A 17,233-nucleotide genomic window follows, 5' to 3' on the forward strand; every position below is an offset into this window, starting at 1 on the left:
TCACACGTGTCAGGGTGAAGAGGTTTTCCTAATGCAGAGAGTGCCTGAGTGTTCCCAGCACTGCTGCCAGGCCAGACCTGCTGCAGCCACGCGTTGCATGAGCAATGAGGTTGGCTGTATGGCCCCGGCATGGCCCCTGTGCTGTTACCCCTCGAGGCAGGTGAACTGAGCAGGCCGGGCAAGCGTTCCCCATGGCACGTCATTGTGGGCTTGTGCTGGCTGTCCCAATAGCCACCACAATTGCTGTTTGGGTCTTCTCCTGCCCAGTGGCTTATGGCAGAGGTGAGCCAAGCGCCTGCTGCTCCCTGCTCTGCCAGGGGATGTGGTTTGTGGGGTATCTGGACCCAGTCAGGAGGTTCTTTTGGCCCTTCCAGCCCTGCTGGGGTTGGTCCGCGGGTGGTCTTGAAGCGGCGAGGAGTGGAGAGAAGGCAGGAATGACCAGCTCTCCTCCCTGCGGGGATGTGCTGCAGGCAGAGATGGGCTTGTGGGCTGCTCTTGGGCTTCCAGGTGAGATGACATAAACTCTTCAGGCAATGATCCTCTTTGCCTCGGGACTGAGAACCACGTGCCTCCTGTTGCAGCTGGTGTTTCAGGGACTGAGCTGCCCCTGGGGTCAGGCTGAGTGTGCCAGGGGCAGGATGGCCACGGGCCACGCTGGGTCCCTGGTGCCGTGGCAGCGTGAAGCTGAGTGCCTTTGAAGTGTCCTGCACTGCTCTCGGTACCACTGTTGGACAGGATCTGAGCAACCATTGTGCAAAGCAAAACAAATCCTTCCTATCGTGTCAGAGGCTCAGAGGGTGGCTCTGCTTCCAGCTGCGGGGCTGAAGAGTGAGCGCGGCCCTGCCAAGAGCCCCTGATAACCATCTCCCCTTGCAAAAGAGTTCAAGTCCTCGCTCTGCTCCAGGGTGATGTCACCTTATCAGCACTTGAAGGCTCCTGATAAAGGGATCAATCTAACTTCAACTGGATCCCCACCTGCAAACACAATGTACAGGGCGCAGCCAAAGCGAGCGTGGCCGGGGCCCTGCGTGCTCTTTCACCTTCAGGAGGGTCGCGGCTGCCCGGACCCCACATGGCGCAGCGCCGGGCCGGGAACAATAGTGGCCGCAGCAGTGCTGCAGCCGGTGGGCAATTACTGAAAATCATGTGCTTACCCCAGCTATGACAGAGGCAATTTGTCAAAGTCCCATTTTCCTTTCCCTGATAAGATAGGGCTCGTGGAGTACAATAATGCTTTCCTGAGATACAATTTTGGCTCTTCTACCCGGCACACACGCAGAGGAGGCTAATTTTGTCCTTGCTGGGCTGGCAGAGGGTGAGAGGAGGCCTCTGTCTGGGCTGGGCCCACAGTCCAAGGGGTAAAGTGGCTCTCTGAGACCTGAGAACCAGGACATCCCCGGGGTCAGCAGGGTCATGCTGGCTCCCATGGGCTGGCACGCTCCCTGCTCCTTGCTGGCACACCTGGAAGGTGCCACGGCTGCAGAAGGAGCTGTTGCCGCTGGCTTCATGATACGGAGTCAATATGATGCGGCACAATGCTGCAGTCCTGCCAACACCTGGTAAACCTGCCTGAGGCAGGGACTGCCAGGATCATCAGTGCTCCCCTTTACCCTTGCAGGCACCCAGTGCATGCAGGTGCACCCTCACACCCTCTTCCCTCCTGTGCTTTGAACTTTATCCCGTCCTAAAGGCGGCACCATGATGCGAGGCCAGTGTTCATGCCCTGGCCAAGGAAAGCTGCCTGTTCCCAGCTGCCTGCGCCATGGCTTGTTGGCTAAGCACGAGCAGGAAGGTGATCTTGGCTGCCTGCTGCAAGCTGGTCCCTCTGCAGGCAGCTCCAGTGCCACCACAATCTCAAGAAGAAAGCAGTAAATGGCACCATTGACAAAGCCAGACCTTATGAAATCCCCAGCCTCTCTGGGAAATTATAATATATATATAAAATATTTGTAGGTGCTGGATCTGTCCTTCCTCAGGAGGGTAATGAGCAGCACACCCCTCTGGCGGAGCCGATGTTTCCATTCTGGCATATTGCTTGGGATGCACTTTCTGCGCAGTTTGAAATCCGAGCATAATACTATCTTCATGAACCATATTCACCAGTCTGATAATGTGACCTGACAAAAGGTCAATGGAAAAGTTAATATAATTTATTGGCTGATTTAAAAAAAAAAATCTAATCATCTTCTTTTCCTTTTTCCTGACCCCCCACCCGCACCCAGAGCCCTGCTGACATTTTCCAGCCATTCCCAAAACAATGGCCAGGGTGGGAATGCTCCGAGTGGGCGCAGCTTTGGAGGAGGCTTTTCCTGAGGGGCTGCAGCTGCATCTGGCTGCTCGGCTCCCCCTCCCCGAGAGGTGCACAGGGGATGCTGTGCTCAGCAGAGGTCACCAGCCTGGCCGGGGACAGGGCTTGCACCAGGTCAGGTTTGGGCAGATCTAGTGGTTTCAGTACGTTTGCTGGGTGTCCTCTGTTCCACAGGGTGACTTGAGGTCACCTGCTTTGGGCGTGAAGGGGGGCATTCATCTCTGCTGGTTTTGTAGCTGTGGACAGGAGGGAAGGAGGGACCAGCCAGGTCCTGGGTGTCAGGCATAGCTGCTGGAGCAGTGTGGCCAGATGTCTTGGATGAAGCCCTCAAGGACCCCAAGAACACCCTCTCCATGGACACAGCCCTTTGGGGAGGTCTCCGCCAGCTTGTGCTGTGCTGCTGGCGGGAAGGCTGCGGGAAGCCCCGATGCGGTGCAGAGGCACGTGCACGTGGGTGCCTTCCTTCTCACGCGTGTGTGAGCAGGTGGGACATGCTGTCACAGAAGCACCCCTCTTCCTTCCACAGTTCTCCCTTCGGGTTTCCCAACCACCAAGAGCATGTTGCCGCTTGCTCAGCCCAGGGCAGGGGCTTGAAAGCTGCTTCACCCCAAAACTACTCAGCAACCACTTGTCTCCTCATGCCCTGCAGTCTGTGCTGTCTGCAGAGCCCCAAGAGGTGTCTGGAGCAGCTGAGCAGCCAGATGGTTGGCAGGGCATGACCTGTCCTGAGGAGACAGATGAGCTTGCTTTGTTAGGGTGGAGCTGCAAAGGTAATTAGTCATTTCTTATGCTAATACCTTACAGATGGAAAAGAAAGGACCCCAGAGGGCAAGGGATGATGGAAAGGATCCAGCAGCTTCTTGTTCAGCATTAGCTACTGCTTAGAAGTGGTGTCTTTGGAGCTGCCACCCTGCTGAGCTGTGGAAGGAAGAGCCCCGGGAAACCATCTTCTGACATGGGCTGGGGGAAGGAGAAAGCCCAGAGATGCCCATTTCTGTCAGGCTGCAGCACTGCTGAACTCTGTCACCATGCTACCATGGCCGGGCATGGAAAAACCTGGCTCTTGTCAGCAAGTGACTGTCCTCCTGGACTTTTTCCTGGTGCTGTCTCCAGGCCCAGCTGTTGCTGAGGAAAGGCTGGAGAGCTGGAGGGAACCTGAGTAGTGTGGCTTGGAAAGCAGGGGGCAAGGAAAAAGCAGGTAACTTCTAAAGGCTGTAGTTTTCAGAAAAGCAAAATGAGCCTCAAACATGAACTTTCCTTGTGTTTTGTAAAGCTGGTTCATGCACTTTTGTGCGTGGGGCTGGCTGTAGCCCAGGGGCCCCCCAGCTGTGCAGCTCTGCCCACTGTCCACCCTGCCCAGCGCTCTGGGGTGCAGCAAACCCAGCCTCCCCGAACTGGGCTCCCATGCTGGGGATGCTCCCCTGCCTCACCTGGGGAAGCTCAGGAAGGGAGGAGAACCCAAGGGAGGACCCCCAGGCCTGGGGTCTGTGCCAGGTAGCCCTGGCTTCCTCCAAGCCTCTCACAAGCAGGAGCCTTTGGATGCTGCTGTGCTGCACAGGTACACCTTGCCAAGGCCAACAGCAGGCATCCCTTGTGCAGAGCTGCTTGTCTCTTGTCCTTCTGCACTTACCAGACTGTGCTGCTTGTGTTCCCAAGGCTTTCTGCGCACCCTAGGAACTGCTTTTCAGTTTCTCTGACCCTTGCACAAGATGGTCTTTGCCCATCGGCGCATTTAGCTCCTGCTCTGTTCCAGCTGGTGCTGGGCCATGTGGGCTGGGCTCACTGGTCCTGATGGCAGCAATGCTGCCGGGGTGACAGAGGGCATTGCAGCAGCATAGCTTCTCAGACTGTAATAAACTTGTGGACTTTGCCTGTTTAGTTGAAATAATGGAGATGGAAAAGTTATTAACGAGGATGACTGCCAGTGGGCCAAACGACCAGGCCGAGTAACCTGCTCAGCCTCCTTCTCCAAGGCACCATGCCAAGGAGAGGAGATGCACGCGGGCTCTGGCCCCTGTGCTTTCTGAAAGCAGGCCCAGCCCAGCCTTGCTCTGGAGAGCACGAAGCAGAAGAAAGGCTCCCCAGCCCTCTGCTTTGTTGTAGCAACACTGACTGCCGGTCTGCTGGGCAGTTTCCCAGGAGGTGCTGTGAGAACAAGGTTGCCTAAGTCACTTCAGCAATAACTCTCTTGCTCTGCCCTGGACCATGCTGTTAAAATTGTGTCCTGTCTCCAGGCACAGCAGGGGTTAGGAGTTGTTCCTTATCCTGGCAGGACAGGGGCATCTTGATTTGAGATCCATGATGAACCCCTGGAGAAGCTGAGGATGCCAAACCCCTGCCCCCATCCTGCCCATGTTGCAGCGCCGGTGGCATGGCAGTAAAAGGGAGATTTGTGTTTGATTCCCTGATGGGAGGGTACGCCAGCTCGCTCCTCACCCTGGGTTTCAGTGCACTTCAGCTCCTTGCTGCATGCTTGCCCGCTCTGGGCCAGCTCCCATCAGTGGTGGCCGGAACAATGTTCTGCGTGGACCTTCAGCCTGGCCCAGGATGGCTGCAAGAGCTGCTGCTTCTCTGCAGTTGATGTCAAAGGACAGAAGGTGAAAGCAAGCATTGCATATGCTATAAAAATCAAATCCAGGGGGCTTTTTTGTTCAATAGGGGAACTTTGCTATGATAAATATCTCAGAAACTGGGAAACCAAACAGCAATAGTTCAAAGACATTTTTCCGGTGCTGCAAATCTAAAGCTGCTCATCACAGCACAGCCCTTGTTGGGCTAAGTGTAACAGGGACCGTGTCCTCGCTTTCCGCCAAGGGTATAAAAGCAAGGCACTAATTTGCAGATCTTGAAGAATGTGCCAGTGGTATTTCAGCAGCTCTAATGCTCTGCAGGCTGTGAAGGCTGCACAGTAACTGAAAGGAAATATCTTTGTTTTTATTCACTTGGCTTTATTCCTAATTCACTCTTTGATGCCATCAGCCTGGGATAATACATTTTCAGAGATATGCTTGAAATTAAGGAAATGAGTCTGATTAAGTCCTTTAAACATACTTTGAGAGAGAAATGTACAACAATAGAGGTATTAAAGGCCCTATTTTCAAGCAATTCTAATATGAAATCAAAACATCGTGGTGCTAGATGGCGAGGTCCATTAGTGGTGTGTGTGCATTCTTCAGCTGGAGAGGATATCTCCTTCTCCAGCTAGGAAAGTTGCCAGAGAGCTTGAATCTGTCCTCTGTGCTGGGTGGGCAGTGAGAGGCAGATTCATTTCACAGTCCCCTTGTAGCCAAATAATAAATGCACAAGCACTTGCCCTTTGCCAATTGTACTCTGCTAGGCAAAAGTGATGGTTTCTCAAGAGTCTTGCATTCGAGGTTTGCCTGCATATTTTTTTTAGCTCTGTTTAGATAGTTGCTTTATTTTTCTTAGCTGTCTTGGGGTAGTTTAGCTGTCAATAGGTTACCTAGTATTGTGTTTATGCTGTCCATTGGTGTGGGTGGAGCTCCCCCCATTTACTGGAATACTTCCCAGTGAAGTCAGTAGCTTTGCAGGTACCTGCTGGGTCCCCTTGGCAATTTTTCCCTCTGTCTGGGACAACTGCTACCAAACTCCACTCTCCTTCATAGTGCAACAGCCTTTGTTCTGCTGTTTCCATCACCAGTGCTGATGCGGTGCCCAAGGATTTCAGCCTGGCCCGGGGACTGGATGTGACAAGCCCCGTGCAAGTCATCAGGAGACTGGTGTCCTCGGTGGAGACGATCCATCAACGAGCTTTTGGGTGCACACTGCATGGCAGTGTTAAGAAATAATATGGTGGAGGCATGAAAGCAGGTAAAGGCACTCAGATCCCACTTTTCTTTAGGTATGATACAGGCTAGGCAAACTCTGACAGTCCTATTGACTGAAAGACTTCTGCATTATTTAAAATAAAGAGGGGGGGGGGGGGCGGGAAAGGGACAAGTACCAACAGAAAGGACGTGCCAAGTAGCTGCACAGTGATTCAGTTATGGCTCTGTGGCAGCAGGAAGCCAGGGGAGGAGGGGATGGTAACTTCTGTGGAGGGAATAGTCTTCAAAGGGCCTGAGAAGTAACCTGGAGACAGGCGTGACCTCCTTTACTGCTTCCCATGGCAGTCATGGGGCTAGTGAGAGGAATGGGAAAGCACAGTATTACTTATTCCATCTACTATAAAAAGTGACTATTTAAGATCTTGTTGGAGTAAATGGAGCAATGAATTCCCCTTTCACTCTGACTGCTGCTGAAGGCATGTGACTTATTAAATATGCTGCTGTTGTAATGGAAATAACTAGCCAGGCTATTTTAAACCAAGAAGAACTGGATGTCTGGGGAAAGGGGGGAAAAAGGATTGGGTGGCACAAGAGAAAAGAGAGGTTTCATCTGTGACAATCTTGGGCACTTTGTACAATTTGCTCTTTAAGCTGTTTCACAAGCTCTTCTGGCAGAGAAGTGATAATAAATTGTTTAACAACTCAGGCTTGCCAAAGTAGTTTAAGGAGCTTTCAAAGGAGACTTTTTTTAAAGACTTGTGGCTTTCAACTGCCTGTGAATCATCCTCCTGAAGAGCAAAACTGTAACTGCAGATTGCTAACCACCGTTTCACGGGTCACCATATACCTGCCTGTACGTTCACGAGCTCTGGCACACAGTTCGAGAGTCAGATGTTCCGGTGCGGATCCTGTGCCCACGTCCGAGAGCCCAGCGTAGCAGTGATGCCCCTGCTGTTGCCAACCTACTGAACTTGAAAATCTCAGCTGGCAGAGCCTGCAAGCAGCTGAGGTCAGGGAAAACAAATAAAGGTGGGAGGAGGAATGTCATGTCCACCCACAGCCAATTCCTTGCCCTTTGTGACTCGGAGCCTTATTCACTCTCAGCTTCTTTTCTTATGAGGTTCTTTTTATTTGCCTAGGGATGTACGGGGATTAGAGTGAGCGAGCCAGGGGGAATTCATCCTCTAACCATGTAAGACCCTTGCCAGGAAAGTCAAACAAACGGGGCCAGAGGTGTCCCACAGGAGGCCCCACAGCTGTCCCCAGGGAGGTCTTGGTGGTACAGGCTAGCAGAGGTGTTCTTGCAGCATCTGGGACCACATGTAGCCAGCTGGGCGCCTGTGCGCTGTGGAGGTGGGTCTCATAACCTCCTCTGAGCTAAGGCACATATTTATACAGCCCTACCAGAAAAGGCAGGGTGGAACACGCTCATATATACACATTAAAGGGACTGAATAAATAAACAGTAGGTTTTGATTTATTTTCCCTGCTACTTGGATATCTTAGTTTTGGCACAAGATAGATTTCATACACAAATGTGATCTCCAGATAGGTTCTTATCCTGGCTGATTTAGAAATCATGTGCAAAGGAGAAAAACTTTGCAAATGTTCATAAAACAAAATGATATGTATGCTGTTTATCACAGAAGCATGTAAAACCCTTGGGCCCTGCCAGCTAGGTAATATACAACAGGTAACAAAGCCGGTCTGCCTTGAAAGATTTATAGTTTAAGATGAGAGATAACAGTGGATACAGTCAGTCTGGGAAAGCACGTAAAATGTGATTAGTCAGCCGGAGACTCACTAAATGCTGTACACCTAATAAGCGTTGTTCAGCACATCTGTGCCTTGCCTGGGAGAGTGCAGGGTTTGGTGGGGCAAAGCCGGACACGGAAAACAGTGTACGCCCTGGACACCGGGCAAAAGGTGGTGGGAGAGAGCCACTGAGAAATGTCGTGTGAAAAATGTTCTATTCGCAGAAAGTTGTAAAGGAGCTGGTAAGTTTTACTGTGGAACCTGTACCCCGTTCAGGTTCTGGTGGAATATATGTAACTATGAAATCAAAATAGTCATGGGAAGCCCATTAAGAAAGGCTGCAAGACTTACTACTCCTTCTGTCCTCAAGCCCCAAGCTGTTTGCCTGCTCCCACATTACTGAGCAAAGTCTCGAGGAATTACACTGACTGTGAATGGCTGTAACGTTCCCAGAAGTGGTGACAGTGCTGGATTGTGTGCTCTGGCTCATTTCCTCCTGTCATCCAGTCTCACTAAGGTGAACTGAACAGAGAAAAACTGTTGTTTTTCTTGTAATTTTTTTTCTTGTTTCTATCAGTTTGAACACCTGATGCTTTAAAAGCACCGAACACCATGATTTCTAGGTGTATACCTAGAAATAACTTGTGATGCCCTGTGACCCGTCCCTTCCCTAGAGAAACTGCAGCCAGCAATGCTGCAGGAGGGCGGAGGTTGCCAGACACTTCCAGCAGTACAAACCGGAGTGATGCCAAGAGAGCTGGAAAGCAGCTGAGAAACAGCTTAAGGAGATGGGTGGAGGGAACGTGCCAACCACAAAATTAATCTCTGAATTAATAAAAGCCTGCATGGTTTGAGGTTTGTGAAGCAATAAACGAGTTCAAATTTGCCAGCGACTGAAAAAGAAAAGCAATTAGGTGTTCAGGGAAACCTTCTAATGGGGATAAAGATAATACATTAGAAGATGCAATTCGTTGAAAAATGTGATGAGAAATTAATCTTTAATTGAAAATGACTAAAGGAATTTTGATGAAGAACACAGAAATCTATGTATCAAAGCAAATTTTTTTACTCTTTTTACTAATAGGGAATGACAGAATAAGAGCTTCTGTTTAATAGCACTAATAACTTCATAATATTTTTCCTTTGAGTCATATGGTAGGCTCTTTTAACCAGTCAATACTTAGTCCAAAAAAAATCTCCTTGGCTTCTCATAATCATGTTTCTAGGTCTGTATGGGTGTCTGCTACTTCTGCTTATATGTTTTGCATCTGTTTTTCTCTTTCCATCAACATCTGGGTGGAGCGGTACCCACTTCCATCTCCCTGCCTTTGTATGACTTTCATGGGGACACTGCTGCTAAGTTTGCAAGGCTACAAGCAGTTATGAGCAAAAGTGAGTCTGAGGAAATACTTCAGTGTGACCCGAATGGAAATTGGGGAAATTCTTCACCAACGTGTTATCAGATGACTCAAACGCTCACAATTTCAATGTCACCAGAAGAGGTTTTACGGGTTTTAAAATGAAATAAAACATCCTGCTCAAAAGGGGAGGCATAGCCAACAATAATGACAAATATAGGTGGAAATTTGGCAAGCTGATAGCAATCAACAGTTTGCAAACAGGGGTAATGAATTAGGGAAATTCAGTGAAAATATATATGGCCAATACTATTGATCACCACCCAGTGGCATTTCCTTGAGGTACAAAGAAAATCCTAGCAGTGTTTTAGGTTGGATGTTAGACAAGGACAATGACAATCCAGTGAAAAGCTGAAATGATTCAGTAATTTTTTCTGTTCTTCATTTGGAAAATGGAGAGAACAATGTCCCCATATTTAATTGGAGGCATTTTTGTCCTCCACGTGTAACCAGAGTGAATGAGAACCACTGGCTAATACCACTCTTTAAAACTTGCATGCAAAAGTATTTTAAAAATTGCCTGATAAGATCACCAACCCCCTAGTACTGATTTCTTAGCAAACACTGTGCCACTGAATTTCCAGAAAATCAGGGGAAGTAACTGTTGAGTCATTATATAAAATCCAGTAACTGGTATGTCCCAGGTAAGCAGAAATCCAAAGCTTGGTTAGACTGACACCAGCCTTTGGCAAAAGTGGTAAGGAGGATGATGAAGCATGCGGTCAACTCAGAATGAAACTGCAACAGTACTAGAGTTAACACAGGTAATTAGCAATAGAACAAGAGGGAATGGCTTTAAAGTGCAACAGGGGAGGTTTAGACCGGACATTAGGAAAAATTTTTCACAGAAACAGTGGTCAGACAGTGGAATAGGCTGCCCAGGGAGGGGGTGGAGTCACCATCCCTGGATGTGTTTCAGGGTCGTTTAGATGAGATGTTGGGGGATATGGTGTAGGGGAGAACTTTGTAGAGCAGGGCTGATGGTTGGACTCGATGATCCAAAGGGTCTTTTCCAACCTGAATGATCCTGTGATTAACAGAAAATACATGTTTTTAATTTTTTTTTTTTTTTTGAGTAGAGGAAGGTGATGATTCTGATTTGAGTCAGAGCAGCTCGGTATTATGGCTGATCTGTGAGCAACTGCCAAAAGGGGCAGTTTTGTTTCTCCTTTTCTTTTCCTCTTGTTCCCTTAAATAGTGGTCACATGCCTGCCCAGTGAATCAGTTCAACTCACTGGGCCAACAGAAAACTATGCCTTTTCTTTTCTTTTTATTATTGGCAGAGTTTCCTGCTGGATCCCCGTGTTGGGCTGACTCACATTGGAGCTGTGGGGTCACTGGAGCTGGTGCGGGAAGCTGAGAGCGCTGCTGGGTGATGGGATGCTCTGCCAGATGGATATAGCCCCTGCTGGGGTTGCATGCAATGAGATGTAACAGTCAACAGCTCCCTTAATTTGCAGTGGAGGATAACTATTGGAAAAAAAATAGTACTATGTGAAAATGTAGACACTATTGTGGTTTACAGATCCCCTAAATGATTTACAGCACTCTTCAAAATCTTTAATGGATGCATCTGAAAACTTATCCCAACATCCACCCGAGGGTATGTTTAGTGAAATCACACAGGTGTCCCTTGATTATCTTTATATGTTACCTGGAAGTAGTAAAAATAATTTCTGATATAGTGTCTGGAGAGATGCATAAGTCGCTGCATCAGTAATGGAGTGGGCTGTCAGGCGTGCCACCCTCGCTGGCTCTCTTGGCTGGGCGTTTCTGTGCAATGCAAATTTGATAAAATTAAATGATGGCTTCTAGGCGCTGAGAGCAGAGCGCACACAAGTCCCAGCTGAGCACGCCATGTGGAGAGAGGTGAATGGGAAGGAGCTGCTGCTGAGGAAAGTAAAAAGTACCTGAGCACTAGGCACGTTCCTTGGACACCTTTACATTTCCAGATAAGCATATTGTTAGTGGATGGCAAGGGCGGTTGACAGAAGCAGAGACAAGTTATTAAAAGCAGGTATATAGTGGGCAGCGGGGTGTGGAAGGACCCTCTGGCACTCCTGTTGGACGAGGGAAAGAGCTGAACGACCAACCCACTGGCCTTTTTAAACTAGGGGACAGGGTTGTGCCCCACACCTGACCTCGGGTCTTCGAGGGAGCCCCTCAGCAGATGGAGCCTCTGCCGTGGCGCCCCAGGGTGCGCCGAGGGGTCGCTCCTCTCTGACAGGGGGGTCTCCATGAGCCGTTCCCACCCTCTCTCACCACTGTGTAGCACAGGTGGCGGTCACACACCTGCCTCTCTGGGCGCCACGGTTGACGGTCAAGCCCGCTGTGGTGTGAACGCCGGTGCCGGACGGGGCCAACTCCCCGAGAGAGGCTTTAAAGGTCTCGGCCCGGTGCGCCCCTGCGGTGCCGCTCCCCATCCCACCGCGGCGGAGGACCGGGGGGGTAACCCGGGCGGGGAACTCGAGGAGTCGGGCCCCCGACTCCATGGGGAGGTCTCCCCTGCAGCTTTCAGGGGCTACGTCCGGCTCCGCGGTGCCTGCAGGACACCCCGCAGCCAGAACACGCAGCACGGGGCACCCCCCGGGAACCTCCGCTCCCACCCCGGGCTGAGGCCCTGCAGCCCACCGCCCGCGGCCATCCCTGGCTGCGACCCCCGCCTCGGCCCCACGCATGCGGGCCCCCAGGGAGCCTCAGGCCCAAGCCCCTTCCTGGGCCCCGCTGCCCCAGAGGGGCCCTGTCCGCCCCACAGAGCCCCACACGGGCTTCCCCCACCGCCCCCGCCCCGCCCAAGCCCCGCCCCCTGCCCGGCGAGGCCCCGCCCCCCCCGCCGCGCGGCACACCGGTCTTCCGGCGCTTGACGCGCGGGGCGGGGTCGTGTCGCGGCGACGTCACTTCCGCGCCCCTCCCTGCCCCCGCCCAGCGCGGCCGGCGCGTGGAGCCGGTTGGCGGCGGATCCGATCGCGCCTCACGAGGCAGCCGCGGGCGCGCCGCCGGGCGGGCGGGGTGGGGCGGGGGAGAGCCGGTCCCGCTCCGGTCCCGCGCCCGCCCCGCCGGCATGGGGCTCAGCTGAGGGCGCCGCCGGTGAGTGGGGCCGCGGGGCGGCGGGCCCGGCCCGGCAGGTGAGGGAGGGTCCGTGGGCCGGGCCTCCGGCGGCGCCCCCCCCCCCCCCCCCCTCAGCACCCCCCGCAGCACCCCCCGCGCCGCCTGGGGGGGCTCGGCGCGGCGGTCCGCAGTGCCCATCAGCCGCGCCGGCCTCTCCTCTGCCCGCAGGAGCCCCCCCCCGCCGCGGGGCGGCCCGGCTCGGGCGCGGGGGGTCGTGTCGGGGTCGCCGCCATGAATAGCGGCCCCCCCGCGCTGCTCGGAGCGGGTCCCGCGGCTGGGGCAGTCCCCGCCGCCGCCCGGGGAAGGGGCGGGCGTGTGGCCGGGAGCGTGTGCGCAGCGTGCGCGGCTGCCCGGGGTCTCCGGACACGTGCGGCGCCTTCCCAGCGGCCCGGTGTTCCCCCTTCCCGCCCGCTGCCCGGCCTGGCGCCAGCAGCGCCGGTCTGCCCCCCCGCTGGCTGTCCTGGGCCCTGGGGTGGCACCTTCTGCAGCTCGGGCAGAAGTCCGGTTGCGCTTCCGCCCGCTCAGCCCGGCTTCCAGCTCTGCCTGCGGGCTGGGGCTCCCGGGCAGCGGGGCATAAAGCGTTTGGCTGCTCGGGCACACGTCAGCGTGTTTGGTAGTGGCGGGGTCGGTGGGAGATGCTAGTGCTGGTGTGCCAGAGAGAAACTTTCCCAGCAGAGTACGAGAGGACTCAATGCGTCTCATCCATTTTTCAGCAGATGAGTCAGTGCATTATGCTGCTGTTGACAAAGGTTATAGAGTACTTTTCTGTTGGCTGAGCTGTGGAGATGGTGGTCTCGCACTGCAAGCACCTCTGACAACCACTGCTTCATCCCAGAGAGGGGACCTGTTTATGTTTATTCAGAGATAAACAACTACTAGTTGAATTTTTAAACACTGAGAATTGAAATGGAATTGATGAGGCAGACTTAAAAACTGCATGGATACTTAAGGTGAAGGAGAAGAACTTGAGTATCTGCAGTATTGGCACTAAAAGCTTGCTGCTACCACTAGTGCTCTGGCTTGCCCCCCAGGATCCGTGTATCCCTGCAGGTGCTGTGGTTGGAGGACACTTTTGGAGCCCTGGAAGAAGCTGTTGTCTCCCTCAGCTGAGATAATGTAGCCTCCAGCAGTGGGAGATGGTTAACTCTGAACTGTTCTAACGTGAGCGCTGATAGTTGTCTGGCCACGCTGACTGCCTGCTTCCTCTTCAGCTGAGCGTGCTCAGAGTTTTGTTCCAGTTTTACAATTCATTAATGTGTGTTCTTTGCTGTATGCACTCACTAAAACTACAGTATTTTCTTAGCTAGGGCAATTAAGATTAAGTTTCATTTAGCCTAGTCATTCCTCTGACTGTAATTTTTTTTTTTTTATTGTAGGTGACTCAGCCGTTGTATGTATGAGATTTGTCCACACACTGGCTCTTCAGACAGGTTAGCTGTATTTTTCTGCCATCGGTTCCATCATATCTGAAAGAGTTGCTACTTTTACCTTTTATTAAAGTAAAACTGTACAACACTTATCTTCTGTAGAGTATTGATTTTTTTGAACCTGTGGAGAAACAGCATTTTTTTTTGGCATTACTTAAATATACCCTATGGTGTAAGTCAGGCCCTCATAAACTTAGTGTCCATGTAGCAGTGTCACAGGTGACAGCAATAGATCTTGACTGCATGTACACAGAGGAAATGTTTCTCTTGGTATGTGGTGTGACGTACGTAGCCCTTACTTACTAGTTTTGTAAGCTGCTTTTTCTTGTTGGCTAATGACAAATCTGATTTTACAAAGTTTAAATGTGATGTACTGTGTAAACTTTGAACTGTAATTGAATTGGAAATTTATTGGTACTGACTTAACTCTCCTGACTTCTAAGAAGCGTATCATCGAGATGGCTTGGTGAAATAAAAGTGTTGTGTATTATTGGTGTAGTCACCTGTGAGGGAGAACACTGGCTTCTGGCAGCATGGAGCGTTCCAGTGTGAGCACCTAGGTCAGCCAGGAAAAACTGGTGTGCTCCAAAGTACACAGCTTTTACAGTGCTTCAGAAAATGGTAAGAGGGATCTTCTTGTTAACTTTGGCTTTGGCCAGAGCTGACTGTCCCTGCCACAAGGAGGAGAAAGCAGTGAAAGGGATCTGAGCGATTCTGCAGACACTGTCTCCAGCAGCGCTGCTGGACAGCAGCTGCCACCTTCCTGAATACCTCCCAGGAGCAGTGCTGCTGTTCTAGGTGCTCTGCTTGGTGTCTTCCAGTAGTGCTCTCTAGACTTTGAGCTCATTATGCTCTCACCCCTTAATTTTGTTGTTAGTTGACTTCTAGAATCAAGTGTCTGATCCTGTATTTCTTTTTCATTCATTGCTTTCTCCTCTGGGGAGGGCTTGATGACTTAGGTAGGCACTAATTCATCCCTAACCTGAAGAGAGAGGGGTGAAGGGTCCTAGCTGCCTGGTCAGGCAGCTTGCAGTGCCTGGCAAGGGAGTGTGGGGGCTGCCTAGTGGGGAGGGAAATGACATCATGATGGCTGAGTATATTTGAGAAACTTCATGATTCAGTCGTCTTCTGCTAGGGTGCCATGTGACAGGCATGGTGCATGAAACAAGCTGTTTTGCTGTGGTCCTAATAAATTATTTTAATAAAGAAATTAAAAAAAATCTGTATTGACATGGAGCCCTCAGGTTAATTTTTCTTGTTTACCTTGAGGAGGTAGTATCCTCACTGTCTTCTGTGTGGAGTATAAAACAGTCAACAAGACACAAATTTTCAGTGGTATGGAGACAAATTCCAATTATTCTGTGGGAGTAAAACAACTTTTTATCGTTAAAGCCAGATTCAAGTGGGTTGCCTGACCTGGGAAATCTGTACTAGAACTGGGAACTGATATGGAAAGGCCAGGTTTTTGCCAAGCATTTTAACCATTGCACCCTTTTCCTTTTTCTGGAAACCTTCAGATACTGTTTGCTTTATTTCTGTAGAGTGCCAGCAGTGGATTACTTTGACTTAGCTTGTCCAAGGTCTGTTGTAGGAATTACTGCCTCTGAGGTGAAAAATATCTGAGTTGAGTGGTATGCTTCAGCATCTTTAACAGCAGGCCTGGGAGAACTGTTCTAAGACTTTTCCTTATTAAATGTCTGTCTGGTATGAACCTGATAGTAGCTGGCATGGAGGGAAGAGGTTTCGTTCCTTTAATACCTTGTGAAACAAAGTAATTTAGTTAATTCTTCTAAAACTCTGAGTTTTGGAAATTAGAGAAAAGGGCTTCCTTAATTTCATGTTCTCAGTGCCCAAACAGCATCAACATGATGTAAAAATGTATGCTTCTGCAGGGTATGTTTAGACTCACCTTTTGAATGGCTTAAAGACTTGCATTGGAGAACTGAGTGTGTATTTAAGTGTATGCTTTTTTGGGCAGGGATTACTGGGCTCCACAGCATGGCATCTAGTACGGCCAAACCTGCTTTGGGTCTGTAGGCATGATATTGTGCAAATTAGTAGGTTTTGTGTTCTTTTCAGTGGTGAAAAAACCACAACATTCTGACTAGTGCTTGGATCTGGTCATGTTTAGCATGGGAGAGTTCATACAAAATAAATCCAGGCCAAAAATCCTAATTTCCCAATTAGGCATTTAAAACATATTTTAAATAACAGTAATGCTGAAGTGTTTCCCTTTCACTATTACACAATGAGCTAAAAATAGTTTTCATTCATAAAAAAACCTGCTTCCTTTGTTAAATAATCTGCTTAGCAGAGAACAAAAGTTCAGTTTGTAGTAAACTGTAGTTGTATTATAGCCTCAAGTCTGACACCTTTATTCCTGATTGAAATAGGACTATAAACTTTAATCTTTGGTAGCTGAAAGGCAGACTTAAATAAAAAAGGATGGGTGATTCACAGTTACTGTTCAGGAGTTCTGGATGTGATCTGTGAAAAAATCTGAAGTGCTCTATCTTGCTGCTCCTTTTCTAAAATATATAACTTCAGCACCATCTGGATGGAGTGCTGGGCATGGGTTGGGATTGGGAAGGGGTCTCTGTGACCATAGAGTCTAGCTGCTTGCTCCAAAGTGGTGCAGTGTCAATCGTCTTGGTAATCCTATCAAAAGACCATCCTTCAAAATCAAAGTATCTCTTTCTTTTTTGACTTTGATCAAAGTTATGTGATGGTGACGTTTTCAGTTTAGAAGGTACATACAGCAACTAAAATGGCAACTCCTTTAGATTTTATTCTAGCTAGAGGATGTCAGAATGAAAGGTGATGAATAGCAATTGCTATGAAATCAGAGCTCATGATCCTTATAAAGGGTAGGAGGCAGAACAGCAAAATGGGAAGGCTTTTGAGAATCAGAGAAAGTAGTGAGACCAAGTTATAAGCTTTTACTGACTTTGGATGCAAGAAAAAAAATGTATGTAGAGCGTGAAAGTAAGTCACATTACAAAGAACACGTATGAAAGAATAGTAGAGGCAGATACTGGAAAGGCCAAAGCGCACATGGAATTGCAACTGGCAAGAGGCATAAAAGCTAGCAAGGTTCCTGTAGAAGTAGGTTAATAGCAGGACGAAGATTGGGAAATGTGTCTCTTGATTCAGTGGAGAACATGTATATCTACAGAAGGTGCAGAACATTTAAAGTGCTCAGCGCCTGTTTTCCTGTTTTGCTTGTCTTCTCTAACTCATGCAGGTGCTTAATCTTATTAATATTTGTGATGAGGTAGTATTTTACACTACACTGTACTTCCACTAGATGTTCCTATGTTAGCTGGGCCTGATAAGCTTCACTGTGTAATTCTCAAAACAGCTCAAAAAATTTAAAAATATTAGCTAGAAATACTCAGCAGTACTCTAAGACTGGCAAAGGATGAGTCT

The 17,233-nt window shown here is 49.9% G+C and overlaps 1 protein-coding gene and 2 long non-coding RNA genes across 7 annotated transcripts in view; all 3 read left to right on the forward strand.

Moving 5' to 3' along the window:
- Positions 1-5,891: 5,891 nt before the first annotated feature.
- Positions 5,892-7,160, forward strand: LOC141927373 (uncharacterized). Its single transcript, XR_012624375.1, has 2 exons — positions 5,892-6,139; positions 6,803-7,160. It is a non-coding gene; the product is annotated as an uncharacterized LOC141927373 (long non-coding RNA).
- Positions 7,161-9,158: 1,998 nt separating this feature from the next.
- Positions 9,159-10,949, forward strand: LOC141927374 (uncharacterized). The gene is made up of 2 exons (XR_012624376.1): positions 9,159-9,243; positions 10,553-10,949. It is a non-coding gene; the product is annotated as an uncharacterized LOC141927374 (long non-coding RNA).
- A 1,273-nt stretch (positions 10,950-12,222) lies between these two features.
- Positions 12,223-17,233, forward strand: part of ATP13A3 (ATPase 13A3) — a 62,334-nt gene continuing 57,323 nt past the window's right edge. For 4 of the 5 annotated variants that reach the window (XR_012624300.1, XM_074833921.1, XM_074833925.1 and 1 more), the window contains exons 1-2: positions 12,223-12,356; positions 13,754-13,807. Coding sequence is in view for 4 of the 5 variants with exons in the window: in XM_074833921.1 (XP_074690022.1) it covers positions 13,770-13,807 (38 nt within the window). In the remaining variant the exon portion in view is untranslated. Of the gene's footprint in view, positions 12,357-13,609; positions 13,808-17,233 lie in introns of those variants that run through there. The other variant, XM_074833922.1, reaches the window with a different exon arrangement.

This window comes from Strix aluco, chromosome 9 (genome assembly GCF_031877795.1).
Source record: "Strix aluco isolate bStrAlu1 chromosome 9, bStrAlu1.hap1, whole genome shotgun sequence".
NCBI lineage: Eukaryota > Metazoa > Chordata > Aves > Strigiformes > Strigidae > Strix > Strix aluco.